Source organism: Akebia trifoliata, chromosome 3 (genome assembly GCF_017979445.1).
Source record: "Akebia trifoliata isolate Shusen 1 chromosome 3, ASM1797944v1, whole genome shotgun sequence".
In the NCBI taxonomy this organism is placed as follows: domain Eukaryota; kingdom Viridiplantae; phylum Streptophyta; class Magnoliopsida; order Ranunculales; family Lardizabalaceae; genus Akebia; species Akebia trifoliata.
Genome location: NC_141377.1, coordinates 59,518,409 through 59,542,909, shown reverse-complemented (window position 1 = coordinate 59,542,909; position 24,501 = coordinate 59,518,409). Strand labels below are relative to the sequence as shown.

At 34.9% G+C, this 24,501-nt stretch overlaps 2 protein-coding genes across 4 annotated transcripts; one reads left to right on the top strand and one right to left on the bottom strand.

Annotated features, from left to right (window-relative positions):
* Window positions 1–597: 597 nt before the first annotated feature.
* Window positions 598–4,115, top strand: LOC147408468 (pentatricopeptide repeat-containing protein CRR2, chloroplastic-like). Its single transcript, XM_086437500.1, has 2 exons — window positions 598–2,235; window positions 2,329–4,115. Exons 1-2 carry the CDS (start codon window positions 858–860, stop codon window positions 2,835–2,837), a joined length of 1,887 nt encoding a protein of 628 aa, XP_086293626.1. The 5' UTR covers window positions 598–857; the 3' UTR covers window positions 2,838–4,115.
* Window positions 4,116–7,870: 3,755 nt separating this feature from the next.
* On the bottom strand, window positions 7,871–21,130 carry LOC147408467 (uncharacterized). Of its 3 annotated transcripts, XM_086437498.1 has the most exons (9): window positions 20,735–21,106; window positions 20,514–20,566; window positions 19,277–19,336; window positions 19,076–19,153; window positions 16,991–17,120; window positions 16,761–16,813; window positions 12,244–12,432; window positions 8,463–8,627; window positions 7,871–8,268 (listed from the first exon to the last, which is right to left on the bottom strand). In XM_086437498.1, exons 1-8 carry the CDS (start codon window positions 21,024–21,026, stop codon window positions 8,463–8,465), a joined length of 1,020 nt encoding a protein of 339 aa, XP_086293624.1. In that variant the 5' UTR covers window positions 21,027–21,106; the 3' UTR covers window positions 7,871–8,268. The 3 variants fall into 3 exon arrangements, with proteins under 3 accessions (XP_086293624.1, XP_086293623.1, XP_086293625.1); XM_086437497.1 differs by having other exon boundaries at window positions 7,871–8,627; window positions 20,735–21,097; XM_086437499.1 differs by lacking the exon at window positions 12,244–12,432 and having other exon boundaries at window positions 7,871–8,627; window positions 20,735–21,130.
* Window positions 21,131–24,501: the final 3,371 nt, after the last annotated feature.

Genomic DNA, 24,501 nt, shown 5'->3' with positions numbered 1-24,501 from the left:
AAAGGACGTAGAGTGATTTTTTTTTCTCATAGTGCTATAAGCAAACTTGCTCAAAGCCCAATTCTCGTTCGGCTAATGGTGCAAATAACATTCACAATAAGAAAGGAAATTTCTCTCTTGCCATGTTGAAAAAATGAAATTTCTAAATGACAAAATTTTATGAATTAAAAAAAAGAAATTATTTTTTATAATTAAATTTTAATTTTAAATTTAGGTGTTTGGTAATCATCCATTTTCCACACCTTGGATCAAACTTGAAAAAATTTATTATTTTTTCATCATAAGATTTTTTAATAAAATTTAGAAATTTGTGATGTCGACATGATAATTCATTTGGTCTCCACAGCCCTTTTTAAGATTTGAAATCGTAAAACAAAAATTTGTGTGCGGAGGTTCTGTTGGTCTGAGAGAGAAATTTTTCTTCGTTACTTACGTCTTATTTATTCACCATATGTCAAACAGGTATTTGCTGTGAGAAAAAGAAAAAAAAAATCACTATTTTTTTTTTATTTATTATTATTTTTTTAAGTAATATTTCATTCAATAACAGCAGCACTAGGCCTGTCGAGGTGACTTTATTTTTATTTAAGGCGTTGAAAATGGATAACCACCCTAATTTAAAATTAAAATTCAACGAAAAAGAACCTTCTTTTTTTTTTCACAATTCATTGAATTTCGTCCTCTACGATACTTGGCATGTTCATGGCATTGAATGACAGATCTAATCAAGAAATTTCGTTTTTTCGCAGGAACGAGAAATTTTCTCACTTGTTCTTTCGTCATCTGCGTCAAGGTGGGCTGTGACCAAATTTGCTGGAAGCATTGTGAGCAAGAAAAGAAAAAAAAAAAACTCGCTGATGATTTGGCGTATGTTCTTCTCCACAAGCCAGCCTTCGATGCTTCACTCGAGTGCAATATTAAAGAGAGAAAGAATCTCTTCTTCTTCTTCCTTCTATCCTTACTTCAACTCCTTTTTTCTCATCACTTCATCTTCTCCCACTCAAACCCCCACATTCCACTCTTACGCAACAACAACTTCAACTCCTCAACCGCCTTGCAGACCCAAAATCGAGGGAATTATCTCTTCTTACCACCCATCGTCGTCTTCTCACTATACATCTCTCATCCAATCTTGCATAGATCGTAAGGCGATCGAACCTGGAAAACAGCTTCATGCCCACCTCCTTACTGCCTCCCTTTTGAATACGCCAATTGCTACCAAACTCGTCAGTTTATATTGTGTTTGCAACTCTTTATCCAATGCCCACATGATGTTCGATAGAATTCCCAACATCAACAATATCTTCCTTTGGAATGTCCTCATTCGGGGCTACGCTTGGAACGGACCCCACGAGATTGCTCTCTCCCTTTACTACCAAATGCTCGCTTATGGTCTCCACCCAGATAATTTCACATTCCCATTCGTCCTCAAGGCCTGCTCAGCTCTCTCTGCTCTGAATCAGGGTCGACACATTCATGAAGATGTGATACGTACGGGATGGGAATCTGACGTCTTTGTTGGTGCTGCTCTTATTGACATGTATGCCAAGTGCGGATGTGTCAGCAGCGCTCGCCATGTCTTTGATAAGATTTTAGTAAGAGACGTAGTTCTTTGGAACTCCATGCTCGCTGCTTACTCTCAGAATGGGCACCCAGACGAGGCCCTCTCTCTATGCAGGGAGTTGGCTTTGTCATCAGGCTTACGTCCCACCGTTGCTACTCTCGTAACTGTGATTTCAGCTTCATCCGACATTGTGGCCCTCCCCCAAGGCAGGGAAGTCCACGGATTCAGTTGGAGGCTCGGGTTTGAATCCCAAGACAAAGTCAAGACTGCTCTCATTGATATGTATGCCAAGAGTGGTTCAGTAAGGGTTGCCCGGAGGTTATTTGACCGGCTGACAGAGAAGAGACTTGTCTCCTGGAATGCCATGATTGCTGGGTATGCGATGCATGGCCACACGACTGAAGCCCTCACCTTGTTTGAGTATATGATGGTGGAGGAAGAAGCTCTGCCTGATCACATAACTTTTGTTGGTGTTCTTTCAGCTTGCAGCCACGGGGGTTTGATGGATGAAGGCTGGAGGTTTTTTGAATCGATGGTGAGAGATCACTTGATTGAGCCCACAGTTCAGCATTACACATGCATGGTTGATCTCCTTGGCCATTCTGGTCGGTTGGACGAGGCTTATGACCTTATCAGGCAAATGTCAGTTAGGCCAGACTCTGGTGTCTGGGGTGCTTTACTAAACTCATGCAAACTCCATAGGAATGTAGAGTTAGGTGAACGAGCATTAGAGAGGCTGATTGATCTTGAACCCAATGATGCAGGCAATTATGTGCTTCTGTCAAACATCTATGCCCAAGCAGGGAAGTGGGAAGGAGTTGCCAAAGTGAGGAAATTGATGAAGGAGAGGGGATTGAAGAAGACCATAGCGTGTAGTTGGATCGAAGTAAAGAACAAAGTCCACGCATTTCTTGCTGGAGATGTTTCTCATCCTCAATCAGACAAGATATATGCAGAATTGGAGAGGTTGGGAGGATTAATGAAAGAAGCTGGGTATGTGCCAGATACCGGGTCAGTTTTCCATGACATCGAAGATGATGAGAAGAGGAGTATGGTTTGCAGTCATAGCGAAAAGCTTGCAATTGCATTTGGCCTTATCAGTACACCCTGTAGGACAAGGCTCCTAGTGACAAAGAACCTCAGGGTCTGCGATGATTGCCACATGGCAATCAAGTTCATTTCAAAAATCACAGAGAGGGAAATCGTCGTCAGAGATGTCAATCGATACCATCACTTTAAAGATGGAACTTGTTCGTGTGGAGATTATTGGTGATCATAAGAAAGATATCTTCTGCTCTGATGAACTGTCAAGCAAAATGGAACGTCCAATTCATGGTGTTCACCAAGGATATGAGAAGACTATGAAGGGCTACAACCAAGAGGAGTCCGACTTTGAAGCTGACAGCCCGTTTCAAATTTTGACGGAACCCTCCTTGTTACAAGACACATGGCATTTTGAATTTATTTGATGTCCCTACATTTTCCCCAAAATTTGAAACAGTGTTTGGAAATGCCATGCGTAATTCAATAGAGAGGGTTCCTTCAAAATTTTGAAGCGGGCAGCCTGCTTCAACGTTTTTTCCAACAAAGAGAGTGGGTGTTTTTCTCATAAAAAAGGGAGAGATCTTGAGATCAAGCCCTAACGTTGGTTACCCACAAGGATTTATCCCGATTTACCCAGTATGTGGGGTTTGTTGGGTGTATTGCATGCACTCAAGCCAATGAGTTTGGACACCTGCCATAAATAAATAAATAAATAAATAAGCAATGGTGAGTATTTTTTTTTTATTTTTTTTTATTTTTATGAAAAGGTATTCGGGACTCTTAGAGCACACAAGTAATTCTTGGGGCATGTGGAGTCTTCTCCCCCATGCACACTAGGTAATTTCTGGGATAAAATCTACGAGGGTGGCCCTTAAGGGGGGGATTTGAACTCAAGAACTCTTCTTCCTAAGAAGTGGTTTTGACCATCTCACCATGGAAGGATCCAACGCTTGATAATTTGATATAAAATGCATAAAAATACACATAACCAATTAAAATTTAGGAGAAAGAGGGAGAGATTTACATTGAGGGTGGAGCTCATGAAGATTTTGTAAGCCATCTTTTGTCAATTTCATTTAATAAATTTTGTTATATTGGATGATAAGCTCTAGAATTTACTTTGTCCTTGGAAGGAAGATTGACTTTGTTGGACACTGCCTTCACCACTTTGCGGATGTGGCAGTGCATAGAGAGCCATATATTTTTTTAGTTGTATCTCGAGGAAATAAATTTATGATTATCTGTGCACTGTTATATTAGCACAATGTTGGATGTAATGTCCAACAAATTAGTGAGACTCAACGTGAAATCCATGAACACTCATGTGTGATATTTTATGTGCAAAGACTCCATGCAAGCCCACCCATTATCTTCGGTTCAACAATCATTTAGGCAGTGTTTGTTTACGTTATTTCTCAGCACTTATTACTAAAAAAAATTAAATTCAGCACTTTTTGTCAAAATAGCGCGTTTGTTTACTCTATATTTTCAACGCTTATTGCTGAAAAAAAATAAAAAAAATTCAATACTATTTTGATGTTGAAAAAAGTGCTGAAGTGGTAAGCACTTCGTTTTTTTCAACATGGACAAGTATGCTCTTTGTTTTTTTAAGCATGGACAAGTATTCCCTTATTCTTAAAAGGATATTACCTTTTATATCCCATGGATAAGTATATAAGCACCCCACAAATTAATAAACCCACACCATGGCTAAATTATTTTGTCTTATATGGGTTAAAAGTTTTGGAATGAGTTGATTTTTTATGAGGATAATCTCCTCATTAGTATATAAGCACCCCACAAATTAATAAACTCACACCATGGCTAAATTATTTTGTTTTATATGGGTTAAAAGTTTTGGAATAAGTTGATTTTTTATGAGGATGATCTCGACAATGAGGAGATCATCCTCACCAAAAATCAACACATCCTGAAACTTCTAACCCTATCAAAACAAGTTTAAGAACCGTAAATCATTCCTTTTTTTTTTTTTGAAAACTAGTTTTGACGAGTTAGAAGTTTCAAAATGGACTGATTTTTTGTGAGGATGATCTCTAGATCATATAGACTATCCTCACTAAAAATTTGCTAATTCCAAAAACTTTAACCCATATAAAATAACAAAAAAATTGGCTATGGTGTGAGTTGTCTTTAGTAATTCATAGGGTGCTTTTATAATTACACATCTTTCATTTCCATCGAAAATTATTCATCCAAAATTAAGTTATTTTAATGTTAATTTCAAATTTTGGTGACTTGTATGACATTATTATTTTTAATTTAAAATTTGTGGGCTTTTATAAATAGAAATTATTATTTATAAATTGAAGATTTGAGTATTATTTATTATTTAAAAATGAATTGTATTTTAATTTTATAAGAAATAATATATTTTATTGTGCTTGATAAGAAATAGGCATTTGAAACATGCAAACAATGTATAATATGATTGTAAGGGAAACAAAGACAATTTACCAGCTTCAACAATGTGTAATAAACATGATTCAACATCTAAACAACAATTTTTTCAGCACTTAAATTCAGTGCTTATAAGTTTCAGTGCTTAATGCTATTCAATACTTATTTTTTTCAGTTTAACAAACAACACCTTAGTGCATTTGAACGAGTTAATTTAGAGCATTGTATCGATCAAAAAAATAATAATAATTTTGGAGCATTATTTTTATTTATTTTTTTGAAAGGTAGGAGCATTGTTTTTAAGTGTTTGAATGTGTCTATGAGGCGAGCCATTTTACTAGCTCAAGCCTGAAGGCATGAGCAGTGAGCCTCAAGATCAAGCATTTCTTTATAATAAATAATTAAAAATACAAATAAATAAAAAGCAAAAGTTCTACCAAAAGTAATATGTTAAATTGTAACTTCCTCCATCTCAATTTATACCATTAAAATAGAGAGACCTGTTCTCTCTATCAAAACCTTAAAAAAAAAAAAAGCCATTGGAGTTCACCAAAAAGCCTATAGATTTGAGGAATAATAGGAACCTTGTAACTTTATTATAATCTACAAATATTTTTTTTCCATAGTTATATAAATGGAAAATGGTAGTAAAAAAAAAATTGATTTTAGGAAATTTATAAGTTTTTGTTTATAAAATTTACCCAATGTCGAACCTCGACGTTGGAATGTACGTATTATAGAGTCAAGGTTTAATGATACTTATTGTCAAACCTTGACCAAATTGTCCAATAGAAGTATTTGTATGTAAAAAATGTTCACAGCGTCGAATTTCAACAATTGGTATTGTTGAGCCTCAACTCTATAACATGTATATTCTAGCTTTGAAGTTCGACACTGGGTAAATTTTATGAATAAAACTTTAAAATTTTCATGAGATAAAAAAAAAATTGCTACAATTTTTCATTTATAGAACTACGGATGAGAAATGTATCAAAATTATAAGAATATATAAATGATTTAAAAAATGATATGAATAGAGGAGAGATTGATAATCTTGGGTGGCAATCTCCAATAGATTCAAGAATCGAACATGAGTGCATAAATCTACAAGGTTTACTATTGTTTCTCAAATCTAGAGCCTTTTTAATAAGTTTTGATAGAGAATGGATCTCTCTCTTTATCTCTTAATGGTAAAAGATGTTGAGAGGAAGTAAGTTACAATTTAGAAGTTTATTTTTCAAGATTTTATTAGAGAAATTATAGTTAAGGGTATTTTTGTCAAAAAATGTTAATTACTGTAACAAATAGCCCTAATTTGAGTATTAAAAAAAAAAAAAAGTGGCCCTTTTCGCCATTGACATAAACCTATGGAATGTTTATGGTACATGTCCATCTATTGAGAGAAGTGGAGAGAAGAGAAACTCAATTTCTCTCCACCATGTTTAGATTGATAGGAGAGAAATTGGGATAGTTTTGAAATTTCAAAATGTTCTAAACGAGTTAAAATTATAAAATATTTTAAAAGGATTTCTCTCCACTTCTAGAGAGAGAAAATTTACTTTTTTTTCTTCTCTTCTCTTCAATTTTTTCTCTTCTCTCTCCCACTCAACAATCCAAACAAGAGAAATGGAGAGAAACTCATTTATTTTCTCTTCTCTTCTCTCCATTTCTCCCAATCCAGACACAAGATCATGGCAAGTCAGAATTCCACATTCCAAATTCAATATCTAAAATTCAAATGCAAAACGTATGAAAACCAAATTATATTGTACACCCACAAAGATTCTTCTCCTCTATGCATCTGCACAAATTAACTTATGCTGTCATATTGCCACCATGGTTTTAAATCTCATCTGAGTTGTCTCGGTATCGTCCACCAATGAGATAAGCGGACAAGTCGTCTCAAAGAGATGATTTATTCTAATACTACGACTTTTTTTAAAATCTTGTTCAAGATGACTCAAATATATCAGATATCTCATCCGAGACAACTTGGTCTCGTTCATGGACTAGATGAGACATCAAAACGAGTTTTAAAACCATGATTGCCACTCCAATTTTTGGTTTTTCTGGTTATTGAGATCAAATCTGCAAAGCATCACTTGCCTCCAAAATTTCAATCAACTATTATTGCTTTCTATCTTTCTTTCCTCTTTTTTTTTTTTTTTTTTTTTTTTTAAGTGGCCAAAGGAGCCAAGTTCTTGTTCTTCGTGTTTAGAGCCAAAACAATTGTTTGATCCCGGGATCCTTGGAAACTGTAACACATCCCATAAGGGCTTTCATGCCCTGTTCTCACACCATTTTTAGCCTTTGTGGCTGGTAGCCATTTGATCATTGCGTTCTTCTGCTTTGCCAAGAAAAAAAAATATAAAAACTGATCCAGAAAAAGAAAAAAAAAAAGTAGATGGTCTCCAACGGGCTTGTTACAGTCAATTGAATCAGGTTGAAATTTTGTTTTTTAAGATTTTGTTAAATGGTGGGTGTTACTCTCTTTACATGTTCCCATGCATGCAGGTATAAAGATGTATGGAGTCTTTTAGACATTATTACACATTTGACCATACTTCGAGTACCAAAGTGCATGGAGTCTTCTAAATTAAGAAATGGTATGACTTTCGGGTCACAGGCAAACACTTTAGAAGAGCTGCAGGAATGGATTACGTGCTCCCTTCCTGTCTCACATGATGTCTGCAATTGCCCAGATACTGAAACCTGATCCATGGTATCTGCAATTGCCCAGGTGATGAATCTTATACTAAATGATTTGTTCCACTACTTACTAACTGTGATGAAGATCACTTTGTATTTTTGAAATAATAATAATAATAATTATTCAGCAGACTGGGCTATAGAGATGTTTGCCAATCCTAATTTTGATAGAATAAAATGCAAAACATCAACCACTTAGTTAAAGCATTTGAATGGGACATACGTCTATACTGATGAGGTTAGAGCCTACTTGCCAAGAATTTTTCAGAAATTGAAGTTGAAAGGAATAATTTGTAACAGATCATTATAGTCTCCAAGGTGTTTTTTTTCTTGAAATAGAGACACTACTGTTCAGTTCAGTTCAAAATTTCAACGTCCGGGGAACACAATGTAAACTACCATCACCTGTGTTGTAGCATCTGAATGGGATTATAGCATCTGATGGCGTAAGCCTACACACCATGATTAACCTTCATCGAATATTCCCCCTGTCACTTGGTTGCACCACCCAACTACCATAACTGGCTGCCAACCTGAATGAATTTCAACGGCTAGGAACACAAGATAGTTGCAGAAGAAATAACAAATGCCAACATTGTCTTGTGCACTGGAATTTGCTGCTGCCTACTCTAAAAGTCACCTTATATAATTTTTATATTTTTATGAGAAGCAATGGTGCCTTGTTTATGATCAAAAGAGATTGCATGGTCACAAGGAAATCACTAACCTAAGAGGAAACCATCTTTAATGTAGAATATTGACAAGGCCTCCATTGTTTGACGTTCAAGTTTAGTGGCTCTGGGACGCCAGCAGACCACACATCCAAGTCAGGTAAAGGTCCTGTGAGTGCCAGATAGTTTTCAGAATTTCCTCCCATTCTCTTCCAGCTTAACTGCAATCAACAGATTTCAGACCATGAACTGGAAGGTCAATTCAGAATTATGGAGCACAAGACAATCACATGACCGAGCTGGACTTGGCACCCACAAACGAGCACAAACAAACTGAACATTGTATTCATTCTTAATGAATTATGTTTGTGGATGCTAACTATTATGGCATTTCTCAGAACAGGTTTGCATGAATTGGATTTCAACATACCAATTTTTTTGTAGGAGCAAAAAAAAAATTACATCACATAATGTTTTTGCTTTTTTTATGTCACTCCCCTGTCCAGGAATTTTCATTATTAAAATAATATCCAGATATTTTGATATGCCCAAAGTGCCTGTGACAATATCTTTATTAGAAGGGGATAAACTTATACAAAATAATGTTCTTATTTTCTTATAGTACAACAATATCTTTTTTTGTTTGTTTGTTTTGTAAACAAAAATAAATAAATAGCATATATATACCCGTATCAGTCTCCATGCCCTAGATTTTGAAAAATGACAATTAGTATCCCAATTTCCTATACCAGTGTTTGTATTAGTATCCATATCTGGGTATCATAGATACATAGCATATTTTTACACTTACTGTAAATAAAATGAAACCTGAAGTATGCTATCAATATGTTCACCGAGATATTGTAGATTTTGGGAAATGAAAATTCTAACCTCGTGTCTCGTACCCTTCTACTTATCCACATCTGTATCTTGGCAACTCAAGCTCCAATTAACATTACTAAGAAGAAAAGAAAAACCTTCAATACAATAAGGCAAAAAAGAAGGGAGGATTGAAGAGAGAGGTGTTCAGCCCAGCCTATAGATCACATTCTTCTCCTCTTTCTTCATCATGTACAGCCACCCTCATCCTCCAAAACTCTCTCACCATTACATCCCACAGCAGCAACAATACACCTACTCTACCCCTTATCCATGTTCAATTACCCTCCATAACATCCCTCTTTCAGTTCGATCACCCCCACAGTTTCTCTCTTTGGGTAAAGCATCCCCACACCCCACTGCCTCACTACCTCAATCACGGTTTTACTTCTTACAACTTCCTCTCAAACTCTCTCATCGGGCCACAGAGGAAAAGATAAAAAAGGGAGAGAAACAAAAAAGAAGAAGGAAATAAGAAGAAAAAGGAAAGAAACTAAACTCACCTTCATCCCTCTCCATTAGGAGGTTGTTTCTTGCATAAACGCCTCTGACTCTCTCTTAGCCATTAATGTACCTCACCATCATCTTCTTCCTATTTCTTATCCTCTTAGCCATGAATGCATAGCAGCTCTCTTCTTTTTTTTCTTGTTTCAGCCACCCCTACAACACCTATACCGTCATCTTCTTTTCATCTCAACCATTCCACTGCAGACTCACTGAACCACCCTCTTCTCATTCAAGCCATCACGACCCTCCCCAATGTCCCCATTGCACCTCTCTCTGTCTTCATCTCCCTCAGAATGCCTCCTTCCAGCAACCCTCATAGCAACCTTGCAATAGCCTTGTCTTCCTCCTCTTAAACGACCCAACAACCTAGCCCCCTCATCCTTCTCTCTTCTTGAACGACCCACAACACAACCCTCTTCCTCCCTCTTCTTCTCTTCTCGTGAGTGTTTCAAAACGCGGCCACTGCCTTCTTCAGCATTTCTACACTACTCTGACTTTTGCTTGAAAGAACCATAGCCAGCCACCACTCCACCATTGAGGTAAGCCTGATGTAATTTCAATTTTTTCTTTTTCATCTCCTTCTCCTCATGCTTCACTTTTCGTCATTTATTTTTTATTTTATATCGTATTAGAGTTTCCTATTGTTTTAGAATAATGATCATTATGAAGCTTAGGGTATAAGAAGTTGTTGTTCTCTTATTAGTTTTTCTCATATTAATAGGATTAGGAATTATATTTTTTTTTTGAAATTCATGATCACCGCGACTAAGTTGATTTTTATATGATGAAATTGTGCTTATTTGAATTCTTTTGGCAATTAGGGTGATTCGAATTCTTTTGATAGTTTTCATGCTTAGGTATGGATAATTATTTAAATTGATGAATTGTGATGAATGATGCCATGCAATGAGTTGTTCGTGAAGTTGATGAATATTCCAAGCGAACGTTTTGTAAATCCAAAAATTGGCATATATATCTTTCTTGTTGATTTTGGAATTCCGCCTATGTGAGTAATTTGTTGATGTAGAAATTTCAATAATCTGAAAATTCATAAATTGCACGTGTGTTGGAATTTTCTATTCAAATTTGTAATATTCTATCGTGAAAATTCCACGTTCATATTTTCTATTTCGGAAAGTTCATGATCACAAGTTTCTATATTGGGAGATTAATATTTGGTGCTTTCTAAATGCAGAAATTTCATATTTTTCTACTGTAAGGAAGTCCACATTTAGAAATTTCACGTTTTTGGTAATTATCCAATTCAGTAGTTTTGCACTCTCCTGTCTAGAAATTCCATGTTGATTTATGATTTGCTAATTGGAAAATCTCATGTTTTTTAGTAATTTTCTATTTTGAAAAATTATTTTCATAATCTAATTTGGGAATTCATTATTTTTGTAAATTTCTAATTTGGGAAGTTTCATATTCCTAATTTAGAAATCTCATAAGTTACCAATTTAGAAATTTTACATTTCTAATCTTTTTCAATTTAGAAAATTTTCGCAAACTTCCGTTGTTATTGATTTGAAAAATATTTGCATGAGGATTTACAATTAGTTTTAGATCATGGGTTATAGAAGGCTCTTTCAAATATTTCAATTTTTGTACGGAATTCAAGAAATTGTGTCATTTGAGAAAATATTGGACGTAAGATTCGTTTAGCACATTCGATATCAATTGATGATGATGGGACCCCAGCTTGACTTTACTCTCTGCCTGTTGACCATAGGATAGTTTTAGATTGTAGTAGAGACCGATCATCTTGATCGGACGGGTTCGGTGCCTAACACCTTCCAAAACCCGTAATCTAACCCCTTACCCATTTTTCTTACTCGTGGACCAACCCGATCCATTTTGGAGTTATCTATGATTCCTAGACCTAAACTAGGTGGCTACTCCCAGTTTTTTAGAAAATCCCCAATTTACCAATCAAACCCCTATTCATTATTTAGTGGAAAATGGGTCAAGGAGATTTCTATAAGATAAACCTAAAACCTGGAAGTGAACATGGAAAAGTAATTGCTAAGGATTTATTTTTTTATTAGTATTGATTTTGGATTTTGGTAGACAAGTATGCTAGAAGATTGGTGTTGATACGGAGGAAAACACACCTCAGACCACCAAAGTAAAAGAAGGAAAAAAAAAAAAAAAGGGGTGAAATTAAGATTCTCTTTAGAGGTCTATGATGTCATTATGACGCCTCAAAGGCTAAAAAATGGGCTGACACACTTCCGAGTTTTAATTTCAATTGTGTTAGTTATTTTTATGTTATAAGTTTATTTTCTATTCTTACTTGGATTTCATCAGGGTGTAGTAGGTTTAACAGAGAGGTTCAATAATTTGCTTTTTAAGTAGGCTACTTTCTGTTTTAGCTCAGTCATTAAAAACTGCAATTAGAGGGAATAAGATAATTTCATAGAAATAGAACATTGGAAGTCAGTAGCATACGGTTCCAGGAAATGCTTTGCACAATGCCTTGATAGTAGAATTTTGCACCCACAAAGCATCATTCAAGGGTAACTTCGGATTGGTCATTTCATCTCTACAATCGGTTGTTTCAACAGGAGCCTCACCACAATTCACCATCATACGACCATGACACATCAACTTATTACTCAGTTCCAACCATGTCGAAACCTGCCATACACTTCCACAAAGCACATTAAGAGCATAGCCTACAAAGCTGTCTAAACAAATACATGAATAGCCACCAATGGTTAAAACTGATATGACAAAGGCTCCTTTATAAAGCGAATCTGCAACTTGCAAACTCATATATCAAAGCAGGGATAAATGAAACACTATCCAGTTGGCAACTTCACCCAACGCCTAACAAGGAGATCTTGCCACTGTTATGACCAGAAAAGATGAGCATGCATGTTTCAACAGGCTGCATAGGCTGTGCACTTAATGGGTCATCAGTTATTCAAATAAATAAATAAATAATTATTCAAATATATAAATAAACACGAACAATTGTTTTTCGTATTTTGGTGTAAGAATATAAGGGTTTTGCATAAAATACTTGTATACCCTGCTCATGATGGATAGGATAGTGACATCCTTGGTCTGTCCTTAGGTATGATATTATAACAGTAGGATATTACTAATATGGATATGTAGTCTGACCATCTGCCCAAAGATGACTGGGCCTGTGGATATAGTGAACCAGATGGGATAAACGTGGGTTGATTCCATTGGTATAGATGAAGTAATACCTCTATCTTCTAGGACAAGAATGGCTAGTTCTGTAGCCTGAGGTATTTTTGGTCAAATGGGAAGCAACTTGCATGTTGAGCTAGACACAAAGGAGGGGTTCAATGATGCACCTGCTATCCCTCTAGAGTGTATCTTATTATAGGACTCTTTCAAGCACTATATTATACTATGGAAAATTACCTCCAGACCAGATTAAAGACCAAATAAGCAGATGAGTGCATGCAAAGATCTTTGTTACATTGTTTCTTTCAGTTATATATGGTTTAGTCATGCAAAGACACTTGGGTTTAGCCACTCAAACTTCCCAGCTCCCAATTCTTAGATCAACGTAATTTTGGTATATCTCAATTATGATTTTCCCATCTTAGGATGAGCCCAAAAAAAAATCACTATTTGCGAGTCTCAAGATTCTGTCAAGGATAAGTATCAGAACTGAAAAATGGACAATAAGATTCTGTCAAGGATAAGTATAAAAGCGTGAATATTTGATATTATCAAGGTTTAAAATCAGCTCCTAAGGGTCAAAACCGATTTTGAGTGTTGGTCCTGAAGGTAAGATCCCAAAGGGAGGCTAAACGTGGACACAGAGTTTGATGGCATATTTTTAGCACCCACACATGGTATACTATGGAGTTTACAAGGTTGAAATATTAAAACTCTTAATGGGGTCTGTGTGCGTAGTATTTGATGGCAGGTATGGTAAAAATAAAGATAAATTTTTTTGTAATTTTGCCAATTCTATTCACTGACTCGCGCCATTTACAACAGCGATACCACGACTTCTTACACACAAAAAAATAAACAGGATCAACAAGGTGCTGCCACAAAAGAAAAACAATAAATCATAAGATCAAGATATGTTAGTAACTAAGATAGAAACATGAGAAAGGATAGATTTGTTAATGCCTAAAGGTCACCCCAATAGGACTTAGTACACCCCATGTTATCCTTCGGATTGATGGCACACTGCTTCAATATTGGAGAATACTTAAACAAACTCTGCAACACACTTAGAAGAATGCTCTAGAGTGGAACCAATGGAGGCTATTTATAGAGTTTTGAGGGTAGAATGAAAGTTATTGAGAGCATTAAGAGAGAAGGCCAAAAGTCTTATCAATGATAACTTATCATGGAGATATGGAAAGGCTTATAATGTGATAGCTTATCATGGGTATTTGAAAAGACTTATCAAAATGAAAACTATTTCATGGTTGAGGTCTTACGCTCCCTAATAATGGAAAAATGAAAACTCACATGATTGGGGTTTCACATTTACAAATAATAATGGATTGAGGTTACACATTTACTCTCAATAATAATAGAAAAATGAAAAGTCTCTCATGGTTGAAGCATCACATTTATTCTCCATAATTGAAGGATCCATGGGACGAGAGAAGTGAGAATTATTCTCGGCCCTTAGATCTAGATACGCCATCATCTCTAAATCTTGGCCATACACCTTTATCCATTCTTTGCCATAATTTTCATGCTTGCAAAATTAATAAGAAAATATATTAAGTGAAAAATATTTAATAAGATAAAAACAAGTAAGTCTTTGTGGCCATCAAGGACTTACTATATATACAAAAATTAGACTTTGAAAACTTTCGTAAAAATGCAAGCATGTGTGCACTTATATTATGGCTAATAACATAAGAAGGCATCCCATGTGAGTCTTTTGCAATTGATTACAATCTAATCCTCACTCAGTCCAATTGATCCATGGCTAATCTGTCTTTTGTAGGAGTCCATGTTTGACCAATCAAAACTTAGGAAAGATCAAATGAACCAATCACTCATCAAATGGGTTCCAGGAGTCCCCTAAGGACAAGTATAGACATGCATCCATCGCATGTACACTCTATATGAGTGTAAGGGGATTTCTCTCATAGCACACGCATGAAAAGATCTATCCTTTCGATCTCAAATTGCGGCTATCATCATGCATGTGGTGAAGGTCACTATCTTTGCGGTTTTAAACTCTTGTCCTCTCAAGACTTTGAACCTTCACACAAGAGGCCACATGCCTCATGCCTAAATCATCGGGCCATTATAAACCTCAATAAGGGCTAACCCATAAACCCCAAAATGCGGCGTTTTAGGCCTCATGCCTTATGGACCAGATTAACTTGGATTTTAGGACTTGTGGTATTGACCTAGATCGCAAGCCATACCAAGTGTCCATTGGGAACTAAGATAAGTGTGCCCCTCCTCAAATAAACATTCATGATTACATAATACAAGGACTCAATGGCCGCAAAATTCCAACAGGCTGTACCGCGATTTGAGTTGGGTGTATAGTTGCAGGGTCACCTTCTAGGTTCACCTATACATGTGTGGAAGTGAAGCCACTTCCTATGAGAAAATAGCATATTCTCTAGCGCACTTGTTAATATTGAGATAAAGCATATGGCCTCGATGTGCTAGATTTGAAACATATGCACTTGTAAAAGCTTTTTTATGTATTGTATTTACTTTATAGTCAAGAAGTTGGTTTTAACTTTCGTACCCTTTCGGAGTGTTTCATCCCAGATATTTCGATTTCAACCGAGACCAGAACAAAACATTGAATGTTTCAAATTATCTCGGAATGTTTTGGTCGAGACCATCATTTTTCTCTTGACCGAAACATTGCCTTGAGATGAGATTTTAAACCATGGTCAAGAATCTTACTTCATGACTTGGCCATTATTGATTTTTAAGACAAATGCAAGAACACTATATGAAAGTTCAAATAATTGGATTTGGACACTTTCACCTAAGAATAGTGCTTTGTTCTGTACCCAAATCATTTAATGATTTCTCATAGTTCATGAAAGTGGAGAATTCAGGTATTTTTGTGACACATCATTTTATATAATAAAAAATTGAACAATTATTATATATTTGTTTCTTCCCAATGGACATCACTCTTTAGCAGGAATATGTCACAAAAAAAATGGGGTTTGAAGACATCTCTAAACATATTGATCAACGAATTGCCTTTGAAAGTTTCATCACTCCAAATGGACGTATCACCATCCAATAGGCATCTTTGATCAGAGATATCACCTTACATAGGCAGTTAGGCACCTCTTTAGTATCTAGAAATATGGGTCATCCCCATTAGGTTTGACACATGACATTCCCCAACTCTCTCTTTCTTTCTACTTTCTATACTTTCTACAAGAGTTGGAAGAAGGTTCTTGCTCTTTTTCTTGTGCAGAAAACAAAAAATCACATTGTACATATTGGGTGGTTCTATCCTGATAGCATCCATGTACATGTAGCATCAGGATTTCACTCGAAGGTGTAAGCGACTCAGTCTGTGCCCCAACCTAATAACATACTTCTAGCTTAACCGGTTAAGTGGTACGTATCTACATTACGGTGAAAAACAATGATAAGGTATCTTCATAAATCATAACAGGTTAAGTATATGAATCTTGATTTAACTGGTCAAGATAAATTTTGATTGTGTAAGCGACAAAGTGATCAGAAAAAATAGCGTAAACAATAACAGGGTGAATCTGAGATTTTAGTCACATCAGGTTGTTCCCTCACTTTCATTCATTAATATTTCAAATATACCATACTTTTTAAATGTCTCTAATCCCTACTCCAAACTATGAAAATCCTGATAACCTAATCATGAAGTATTGTTGATAGAATTTTGTTTCAATGAGATAGAGAAATATCAAAAGTAGACAGCAAGACTACTTCAGTACCATAGGACCCTTTGCTTTCTCGAAAAATGCTAGGCATACCTCTTGCAACTGCGGTAAAATCTTTCCACCAGAAAATAAGTCCACCACAATGCCTGAATGATAGATGCAAGTCATAGATTAACACACTGCAGCAGGAGCAAATAGATTGAAAGAAATCTTCATACGTATAAAAAATGAGCTTTAAAGGATTATTGGTAATGTCTAGAGAGGAATTAAGAAAAATCGCAAAGTTGTGCATATCTAGAGTCTAGAACCACTAAAATGTTTACCCGCAAATCCTCCAGGAACAGTAGCTGATGGAGAAAGGGCATCGCCAACATGAACACAAAGAACACCACCAGTTCGAGTACACTTTTCGAGATCAGACAGCCCAAAATATTCCCTTGCTTTATCAATCAACTGCAATGTGGTATGAAAAGCAAATCTCACATAAACATAAAGTAACTACATTGGTAGACATGCAATTGTCATCCAACTGTATGGCAGAGTATTTAAACTACAGGGGTTGCAAAGATGGATCCAGTTAAATTAAAAATATAAGATTTCGGGAAGAAAGGGACTTCAAACTAATGGAATCTGGTTCATTTTGTATCATATATCATATTCACGGTTTTAAAACCTGATTTCTCATCTCATCTCACCCCCAACCAATACCGAGTTGACTAATCTAAATCATCTTGTCTCGAACAAGTCAAACCATTTGAATCATTGTAAAATTATTTATAGTATGTATCTATGTTTAAATAATTATAATTTTTAATTATTTAAACCTTGGAAAGGAACCCATCTCGCATCTATGATCACCCTGTTGTCAAGTCATAACATTCTGCCAAATGGGACTGGAACGAATCTTTGAAGGTGGCAAACCCCTTTACCTCCACATGCATAGTAGTTAAAACAAGCGTAGTAGTTAAAGATGATGCAGATGGTTTGGGCATGTACAATAAATAACATCAATTGGACACTAAGCAGTATTATAGTGCAAGTCAAAGGCTTCAAAAGGCAAGATGGGAGCTGAAGATGTGGATGGAAGTAGTAATATATCCACACAAAAAAAAAGGATATGTAGACTCATGCCATTACTGAAAATATGGAGAAATAGGATTTATGTTGTCAACTTAATATTTGGGATGAGGTATAGTCACATAGATACTAATGCTAATGAGGATCATGCATAGTAGAACTAAATAGGATGGTGCATATTAAATATATAGTATGAAAAGAAAGTATTTGAATAGGATAGTACATGTTAAAACTAAATAACCAATATATAAATAATGGTTGAATACAAGGTCCGGATACTTTTCCTCTTACCCCATTTGGGGGGCTAAGGTACGTTTCTAAATTTCATTTTTCGCTTGGTTGGCGGTTTACGGTAGGATTCTTACTTTGGATCAATTAATTAGGAGGGGTTTCATCTCGCTGAACTTTTGTGCTTTGTGTTACGCTAATGGGGAATCGGTTGACCACATCTTCTTACACTGTCCTCTTACTTTAAAATTTGGTCGCACTTCTTGAGGTTGTTCAATTGTACTTGGGTTATGCTTTCTTCAACCTTAGTTATTTTCCAAAGTTGGAATCGCAATCTTTTCTTGGGCAAAAAGAAGAGTCTTTGGGCCTTGCTTCCCTTTGCTATTTGTTGGGGTGTGTGGAAGGAAAGAAATAGGAGAATTTTCTCTAGGGTCGAAAGTCCAGATTACAATGTATTGTTGTCAATTCTTGGTCTTCTTTTCCATTGGTCCAAGTTGGACAGAGCCTTTAGAGGGTTTTTTTTTATTTAGGATTTCGTGTTTAGATGGGATGCCCTTTGTAATGTGTAAAGTTGTTTTCGCTTATTATACTCTCTTGTTTTTTTGGTTGGTCTCCTCGACCGCCTTTTAATGAAATTGCTTTATTTATCAAAAAAAATAAAATAATGGTTGAATACAAATATTTGAATAAATTAAGATTTATTTGAAAAATGTCCCAGTAAGATTGATAGTTGAGACAAATTCCATAAACAATAAAATTACATGTTTGGGTGGATTTGTAGTAATTTCTTATCACTTTTTCCCTCAAGAGGGACTTCAGTTGCTTTCAACTTTCTATGTCATTCATGAACTTCGAAGAGTCTGGCGCCGCATTTGTCCATTTAGACACCATCTTCTGCACATCATGATTTGGCAGACTAATGCAAAATCATTCCCTTCAAATTAATTAAACATAAGAATTATACAATTAGGACATTGATTTCCACTTAACCACATAAAATCCAACTGTTGATTCACATGGTAAAATACAAACTACAATGAAAGTTTCTAAACAAATACAACGAATAAGAAATCTAATAGCAAACGATGTGAGATATCTCTTACAATCTCGTCAATCTCCCAGCCTTCGAGTCTCAGTGAAGGCCATAAATCAAGTATTAAACGAGCAGAAGTTCCACCACCCTAAACAAGTATATATTTAGCAATTTTAAATCACCATTAAATTATTACTTTAGTCCAATTAGGTAAAAAGCTTAAAAGTGCAACAAGGAAAGGCCCACAAAATGGTGAGAACAAGTGGATTACCAAACCTAAGATCGCAATAGGACCTTGTGGAACAATAGCTGGGAGACACGCAAATTCATCCTGTGGAATTAATTAGATTTAGAAGGCTGCAAAATACAATATCTTCAATCTTGATCATTACATACTAGCTCTAGCCAAAGAGAAGGGAGAACACCAAGCATAAAGTATGTAGTAGTTCTATACAAGTTGACATAAAAGCACCTTAAGTAAAACAAATGTATGGTGATTTGGAAGCAGAAGAAAAAGTTGTTAATTTCAGTTTCTTGCAGATCATTTGTTCATGGAAATAATCCAAGAATAATCATAGCATTGGAATAAGCCAAAACAGGATCGAGGATTATATCCATAATCATCAAGATAAGAAATAACAAGACTTTTGTCTGCTTCAGAGGCTGCGAAAACTGGGGCAATTTTCCATGGATATCAAGCTAGATGTTGGATGTAGAGTTTGGAAAGGGATCACCAAAATTATCCCTCACTACTGCAATAAGGTAGCTTCGAGGTTGGGAAAGGGAATAGAGTAAGGTTTTGTACGAGCAAATGGTGTGGACTATCACCTCTCAAAGATCAATATCCTCTTCCCTTTGCAATATCTTCTAGAAAGGAATTTACTATTTCAGAGGTCAGGGTTCAAACCGGGTGGGAGTTTTATTTGGATTTTGGTTCCAGAAGGAATTTCAACGCTGGGAGTTTCAATCGGTGGTAACTCTCATCAATTCAATCTCTCATCCCCATGTCTCTTGATAAGGAGGACCAAAGGGTGTGTATGGTGAATCAGAAAGATAATTTCACAATTAAGTATTATGAATCCCTTAAGCCATCATCTTCTTTTATCTTCCTGGTAAGTATTATGAAGGTATATTTTTCTCTCTGGGAATTTCCCTGAATGATGTCCAAAACACTGATCACATTATGGAAAGAGGTATCATTTTGGTACCTATGTAAAGCGAGTGGCAAATCAATGAATCATATATTTATGCGTTGTAATTTTGCAAAAGATATATGGATACATTTCTTGTCTCTTTTTCATGTTGACTAGTGTTTGTCCAATTTTGTTACGCCGTTCTTTCAAAGTTGGAAATCTAATGAAATAAGTCATAAATAAATTATTCTCTAGTTAATAACCACCTTTGCATAGTGTTAGGACCTTTGGAAAGAAATTAGTAATAAGCTGTAATTAGTATTGTGGGTTTTCTGTTGTTTTGAAACAAGAAAGAATAGATGAAAGTTCCCATACCCAATATGAACCAGTCCATTTCTGCTCCTTGTTAAAAATGCTGTGAACATTATCTGTCACCAATAATATTATGATTTTGAGGAAGACAAATCATAAAGAATTAATCATGTGTAGAATAATAAAGGGAATAGATGGCATATTCTCAAATAATTTCAAACAAACAAACAACTCATTGATTCAGCTAAGTTTGTTTGTGAATGTGAATTGTGAAGTGAGCTTACGAGTAGAGTCGAGAAGCAGCATCCTGGTTTTGGGGGTGTCAACGATTACTATATCGTTGCATTGACTTCTCAAAGCCGTCAGCACTTGAAATTCCTCTTTCTTACCCATGCTCTGTCCATCTCCCAGAAGAGCTTTTGTTTTTGGAAACCTTTCTCTTCTTCCACTTCTCGCTTTGATTTTATTAGAGAGTCGATGAGGAGAAAGACAAAGAGACATTGGTTTAGAACAGCTGACATTTTCTCGATTGAAGATAGGTGTTTGTACTTGTAGTGGTGCATACAAGCCCGCCATTGCTCTTTGCTATTCCTCGCTACAAGTATCACTTATCAGGATGTGATTTTGCGTCTTGCCAACCGAGTCAATTGTTCCATCATCCGACCCATGGTTTCAAAACTCGGTTTGTCGTCTCGTCTCAGTCATGGACGAGATCGAGTTGTCGTGTAAGAGTAAACTCGTCTCGGATCAGATAAATCATTTTTTTCGCTTGTAATGATTTTTGTTCACATACCGGGTCGGACCCAGAAAGTTTCATTTGCATGGGGCGAACGAGTAGTATGATAAAAAATCTTATTAGGTATAAATCAAAGGTAATGATGCCAAAACTGTGGAAGGCCCCTTCAGCACCATTTACTTCTCATTCAGTATTTTATATATATATATATATATATATATATATATATATATATATTATATATATATATATATATGGGTCCCGTTCAATGGCAAACTTTTTGATCTCCTATTTTTGATGGGGTTAGAAGTTTTGGAATCTCTTTGCGGGCCAACTGGATCCCGATGTTGGTTTTAAAAATTTTGAGGTATTTTCAAATACCTCCTTCCATTGCTTTTATTAAAATTAAAATCCTCTCGTTTCTCTGTCAAATCTAACACTCTTTGTTTTCTCTCTCAACAGTCTGTTCTCAAATAGAAATCATAGATTCAAAAGTCTTCTCTCAATAGTAATTTTTGAATGCTTTTAATGAAATTTCTTACTATGAAAAGACAGACAAGTCTTGAGACTCCTTTGATTGATTTTCCAGACGCCAAATTTGATTGAAAAAAAAAAAATTAGTTGAAGGGTTTTTCGGACTGTAATTTAGACATAATAGTGTGAATATTTTTGGGATTTTGATGAAATTTTAAGGATTATGAGACTGAAAATGGGTGGCTAATTTTTCAGTTCTTATACTATGAAATGTTAGTGGAAAAAGTAGGAACAATAATAGGTTTTGTATCTTTGTAATCGAAACATAGGGGAATGAAAGGAGATTTTAAACCTTGGGTGATTGATGGGGGATTAATGAGAAGGTCTTACTTGGTAAAACTTGAAATGTTTGTAAATTAAGATAAGTTTCTAGAACTCACTGAAACGAGTTCACAATGATTCTGTTTTATTCCCTATTCATGAATATACAGGTTTACATTATTATATGCTTGGGCTTGTATACGATAAGCACAAGTTAAACTGTCTGGTATCCTAATATTTGCAATAAAAAACTTCTTCTCTATCTCTATTGCTCTTTTTCTTTTATAGTTATATAAATAAATTTAATGAATTCTTGGCAAGTTATTGAATCTGTGATTTCTATGACTCTTGCGAGAGAAAAAATAGTTTGTTAGAATTGATAGAGAAGAAAAAGGGTTTTAATTTTAATATAAAAAAATAGAGAGAGGTATTTGAAAATACCTCAAAATTTTTAAAATCAACATTGAGATCCAGCTAGCCCGCATTTTCTCCCTAAAATAAGATCTAACCTTTTAATGATGCTAGATCTAACGGCTGACATGCATAGTTTTCTAAAACGTTTTCAAAGACGTCCTATGAACCGCCCCCATATGTAATATGTATAACATTAAATTACAACCCAACATCAACTGTATATAAAACAAAAATAGAGTGTTTGGAATGGGACACTTATTTGAATCTTAAACTTTTAGAATGAAAAAATGAAAATTTACTTATTGGACTATTAAGATACCGCCTAAAACGTAGGGACTATCTAGGAAGACGTCCCTTCGTCAGGGTCATTTAAGTACTTTTTCCAATTTTATAACTAATTGAATAAATAGATTATTTTATTTGGGAGAGTCGAGACAAGTTTATCAACATTAATCTCCAATACTACCAAACTCTCACAAAGAAATCAATAGAAGGGATGAAGATTCAAGTGATATATCTATTTATTTTTTATTTATACATCAATTGATATAAGAAAAAAAAATAGAAAATTAGCCTATTTGATACGGTTTTTCATTTTTAATACTGAACCCGTTTGAAATTGTAAAAACCTGACCTTATAGGGGTGGGTTGGGGTGGGACACCGGCAGGATGGGGAAAAATTGTCATCCCTAATACAAAGTCTTGAGAAGTAGTTTCAGACATTTATTGATGTATTAACAAGTATTTTCATCTAATACTTAAAAGGAATGTTTGAAATGTCACACTCATTAATTGTCTTACTTAATCTCAACGAGGTCTCAATACACATCCAAACAAACTAATGTTATTAGCCACATTTCAAGGTATTTCATCAATAATCTATTTATTCAATTAGTTATAAAATTGAAAAAATTACTTAAATGACCCTGATGAAGGGACTTCTTTCTAAATAGTCCCTACATTTTAGGCGGTATCTTAATAGTTCATTTAGTAAACTTTTTATTTCTTAATAATTTTTGGACCTCATCTCCCACATTTCTCACGATTGAATGCTCTAACCATTCAAAGTCATCGTTTTCATCCAACAAATTGAATTTTAGGCATCTAAATCGAGTTCCAGAGACTCAATTCCATCATAAAATATTTAAAAAAGAAGAAGCCATTTGAAGGGTTTTTTTTTCTAACATTTGAAGATGGATGTTAAAAAACTATGATTTTTCCTCTGTTTTTTATTTTTTTATCTTTATGAAAGTCAATCAATAATGGGTATTTTTGGGTTGAAACCATCTAAATAAATCGTTATTTCAAATTTTTAGTCGATCTTTCCATGTATTTTAGTTGAAAAACTTGAAAATTGAAATGCATGGGTTTCACCAATGTCTAGTTCGACAATAATAAAAAAAAAGTGGTGAGTTCACCAATAATGAGAGACCATTAAGAAATAAAAAGTTTACTAAATGTCCTATCCAGTTACTGTGCAAAACTTATGGGCTATTTAGAAATAAATCCCTCCAACATCGTCTTTTAAGTAATTTTTCATATATAATTTTATAAATAGTAATTAATGTTTAAAATATAAAAATTTATTAAGGATTGTGTTTGCGTGATCGATGGGACGCATATCAGTACACATATCCAGTTTGAGGAATAAAATCGTTTTTGACGACATCAAGACATAATACAAAATATTATGACCACTTGATCACTTAATATATTATTTACACATGTTGTAATTGATTGAGAAGGAATAACTAATGACTTTCATTTGTTACTCGATATAATTTGTAGGCTAGAGCTACGATTTTCACGTCCTCCTATAGTTTAGAATTTAAATATTAATGATAATTTTTTGAATAAAAGATTATAACTTAATTGATTGTCATTTTTTTTTTCTAAGTAAGTACTATTTGATTGACTCCAGATATCCTTTGATAGATGGGTTCCTTGTACATTACCGGAGTATGATATATCACATTCAAGATTTTCGGAGAGAATCGTGATTGAGAATAAAGAAAAAATTGTACAACTATATACATTCATCACTCTAGACTGTTATTAAACGAAATTTTAGAGTTTTAAAAGCAAAATGAGCAATGTTGAAATAAA